We start from the raw sequence: 3,526 nt of genomic DNA, 5'->3' as shown, positions 1-3,526 counted from the left end.
AAAAAAATTACTAAATCTTACTTGCATAAATACACTCAAAACAAGCTTACACAGATAAACAACTAAAACTACCTTCAGGAAGGGCATTGTCTAAGTCGAAAAACCACCTTGAACATCTAATAAATAAATAAAAAGGTAATCAAGTTTAGAATTTCTTTATTTGACAATTTTATTTATTTTATTTATAAACAAAAAAAGGAGTGCAATTTACTTGAAAGGCAACAGTGGATTGCACCTGATGTGGATGTCAAAGCCTGAAACTGTGAGATTGGATCATTATAGCAGTTTACTCGTTTTTCAAGGAGTTGAAGTTCTTCCACTCGACTTAATACATCATCAGCCTTCACATGAACACCAAAAAAATCCAACAATGGCCCCTGATTTGATTAAACATTAAAACAAATCATTTTTAAAGTTACCCACAATCCCATTTCTATTCATGTATTTGATAAGAAACTCTAATGGAATAGAATAGAGCAATTTAAGAAAGTTAGTTAACCTTAGGGTCCATAGTTCTTCCTTTAACTGCTTCTCTGCAACCATAACAAAATGAATTAGGTGATTCCTTAAAATTCATTCGCACACACACACACACACACACACACATATATATATATATATATAACTACTAAAAGCATATATATATATATACCAGGGGTATAATGGTCTTTTGTAGGTATTATAGTTGTTGTTGGCTGCTTTCTTATGTTGGGAGTACTAACTTTGTCCTAGGTCTGTTTTAGGGGACCATTCCCTTGAGTCCTGTTTAGTATTTATTCCCATTTTTGTGTTTTTGTTGACTAATATTTTATTCAATGCTTACTTGCATCAGAAATAAATGGAGGAACTAAGGGACATACCTGATTGTAGCGGCCCACAGTGGTGACTGGTGAGAGGTGGAGCAGGGTGATTGATTGCAGCGATGGTGATTTTTGTTTTCTTTTGATTCAAGTTTTCTTTTTTTTTTTCTTTTGATTCAAGTTAGAATGCTATAACTTGTTCATCATGATAAAAGTGATTACATGTAATTTTTTTTCCTTGAAGCTCAGATACTTAAAGGATAGAAGTTCAATGTATTTTGTATTTAGAATGAAAGTAGAATGCAAACTATGCCCAAATATTACATTAAAATTACATCTATATCTGATTAGAAGATGTCTAAAATCACTTCAAATTGGTTATATTCTCTCTAGTTAAGTTAGTTTAATTTTAGTGCATCTCAAATAACGTATCTATATACTATTGATATGGAAGTTTAAAGGCAAATCTTTTCAAAAAAGTCACATTTCTTCTTTGGATCTAGATAACGAAAAAAATATATATGGTATTCTTCAATTTATTGGAAAAGAAAGTCTCGAAAAGAGCCAAAGAAAAAAAAGTTTATATGTTTACCAATACGTGGTTTGATGTGTAGAGAGTCCGATTTTCGTTTTGCAATATTAGCACGAAAACCTCTTACTACTTGTTCTCAAGAAAACAAGTTAGCACTGATTTGATGTGTAGAGAGTCCGATTGAACCAACTTTCTAAGGCTATTTTTATTGATGAGTCATTTTTATACATGATTTGGAAAGAAATAATAAAAAAGGGGACTTACAGAGGTCCATTTTTTAGCTTATCAAGAAGTCCATCTTTAACAAGTGCGTCAACATCAACTGTCTCTGTGTTGAAATGCACCGTGATATTTGGATTATCAAAAACCCTGAAACATTCGCCATAATCAACCTGTTATACAAACATATTTCAGGCAATTCAAAACTTATAAATAAAAGAAACCATTAGTAGTTTCATGGAAGGAGGACAAAATGGAACTACAACAAATGAGAAATAGCATGTTTAAACTATAACATGAATAAAATCACGACCAAAATTAGGAAATAAAGAGAAGAGAAATACATATTTTTTCTAACCTATCCTGCATAGCTCGTGAGGCCTTTAATTGATCCCTGCGTACAAGTAACTGTACATGTCTTGCATATTTAGTCAAATATATTTCTTCCTCAGTTCCTGTATCACCTCCTCCAACAATAGCAAGAACTTCACCCTTAAAAATTGGTGAAGCTCCATCACAGATTTCACAGGCACTAATTCCCCTACTCCAGAACTCATCTTCACGAGGTAATTTAAGCCTTTTGACAGTCGCCCATGTAGCTCCATCATAGATTGCACCGCCTATTTGATATCCCTTGAACACTACATGCTTCAAATTGGCACGACCTGCGTAGATTGCTGTTGTGTAACCAACAGGTCCTGAACCTGTAATCACCAAATTTTCAACACCTGAAAGCATTCCATGGAATACTGGTTAGACGCTCAAAGTTTCCTTCAGATCAATGCAAAGCACATCCTCTTTCTACTTCGCTTAGTTTGATTTTAAGGTTTAAACATACACATGGATACATACGTAGAGGATTTTAAAAATAATAAGTAGAAACCTGGAGAAGTAGACTGATCTGCCGAGTAAGCTTTAACGGTTACTGATGACCTGGCAGGCGAGTCAGATAAGAAAAAAATGGAACTCGATTAGCTTGGAGAGGGGCGTGAATGAAGACTAGTTATCGTTTTTACCTTATTTCCAGATTTCTCTCATGTTTCCTCATCTTCTGTTAACCACGTCTACACTCCATGGCAATCAACGTCTTCATGATTCCAAAGGAATGAGACAAGATCGATTCTAGCTTTGCCCAAAAACCCTAGCTTCTGTGGCCCTGTGAGCATTCATTGACAAACGAGACCCTAACCCTTTGATCATGGTGACCAGAAACCCTTCAATTTCAATTGGAACCGAAACCCAAGTTCCAGAAATAGTAGATTTTGTTGCCATGTGAATGTAAAGTGTTCATTTTCTTGTGAGAAATGAAACAATAAGGATCAATCTATGGAGGATGTGGGTCGTAATTTGAGGGATGAAAAAAACCCTAATTTGAGGATGTGGGTCGATTCCGGTATGCAAAGCCGACGGGCGGCTTATAAAAAGCTTTGAGAAGCAACTGAGCCAGTGTTCTTATCAAAAGCTTTGAGAAGCTTTGAGAAGCATCATAAGTCGTAACAACGATAGGTGCATTCTTCATGTTTCTTTCTCTTTTTGTCTCTACCTCAGAGGGAGACTAGGGCTTGAAATTTCTTGATCTTCAGAGAGACATTAGAGCAGAGATCCGATGAGATGATTAACAAGTAAGGTCACGAGTAGGGGAGAAGCGGATTGGAGAGGAGAGAGAGGATAGAATCGATTGTGAAGATGAAAGATAGAAAAAAGGTAGAAAAGAACAAGGCGGGTTTTCAAAATTTTGGGGATTTCATTTCCCCTATCTACTAAACGAACGCGCATTCATTAAAATTATAAAGCGACGCTCACAGACGACGCGTGTTTAAGATACGGTGCCCTCTGTGTTTTTAATTTTTTTTTTCTTATAACACTAAATTAAGGGCACGCAACAATGCGTGACCTAAATCCTTAAACTTTTTGAAGAGATGACACTTTTTTAATGTCGCTCTCTTTTGCGTAACATAGATCAATGAACGTTGTG

At 35.4% G+C, this 3,526-nt stretch overlaps 1 protein-coding gene across 2 annotated transcripts; it reads right to left on the bottom strand.

Annotated features, from left to right (window-relative positions):
- Positions 1–657: 657 nt before the first annotated feature.
- Positions 658–3,249, bottom strand: LOC145012544 (NADPH-dependent thioredoxin reductase 3-like). Of its 2 annotated transcripts, none has more exons than XM_078971340.1 (4): positions 2,568–3,249; positions 2,435–2,484; positions 1,910–2,279; positions 658–1,724 (listed from the first exon to the last, which is right to left on the bottom strand). In XM_078971340.1, exons 1-4 carry the CDS (start codon positions 2,597–2,599, stop codon positions 1,610–1,612), a joined length of 567 nt encoding a protein of 188 aa, XP_078827466.1. In that variant the 5' UTR covers positions 2,600–3,249; the 3' UTR covers positions 658–1,609. The 2 variants fall into 2 exon arrangements, with proteins under 2 accessions (XP_078827466.1, XP_078827467.1); XM_078971341.1 differs by having other exon boundaries at positions 658–1,701.
- Between the last annotated feature and the right edge of the window lie 277 nt (positions 3,250–3,526).

Source organism: Lactuca saligna, chromosome 8, assembly GCF_052625555.1.
Source record: "Lactuca saligna cultivar CGN05327 chromosome 8, ASM5262555v1, whole genome shotgun sequence".
Classification (NCBI taxonomy): Eukaryota; Viridiplantae; Streptophyta; class Magnoliopsida; order Asterales; family Asteraceae; genus Lactuca; species Lactuca saligna.
The sequence above is the reverse complement of the archived record's forward strand: the minus strand, read 5'-3'. Positions and strand labels throughout refer to the sequence as shown.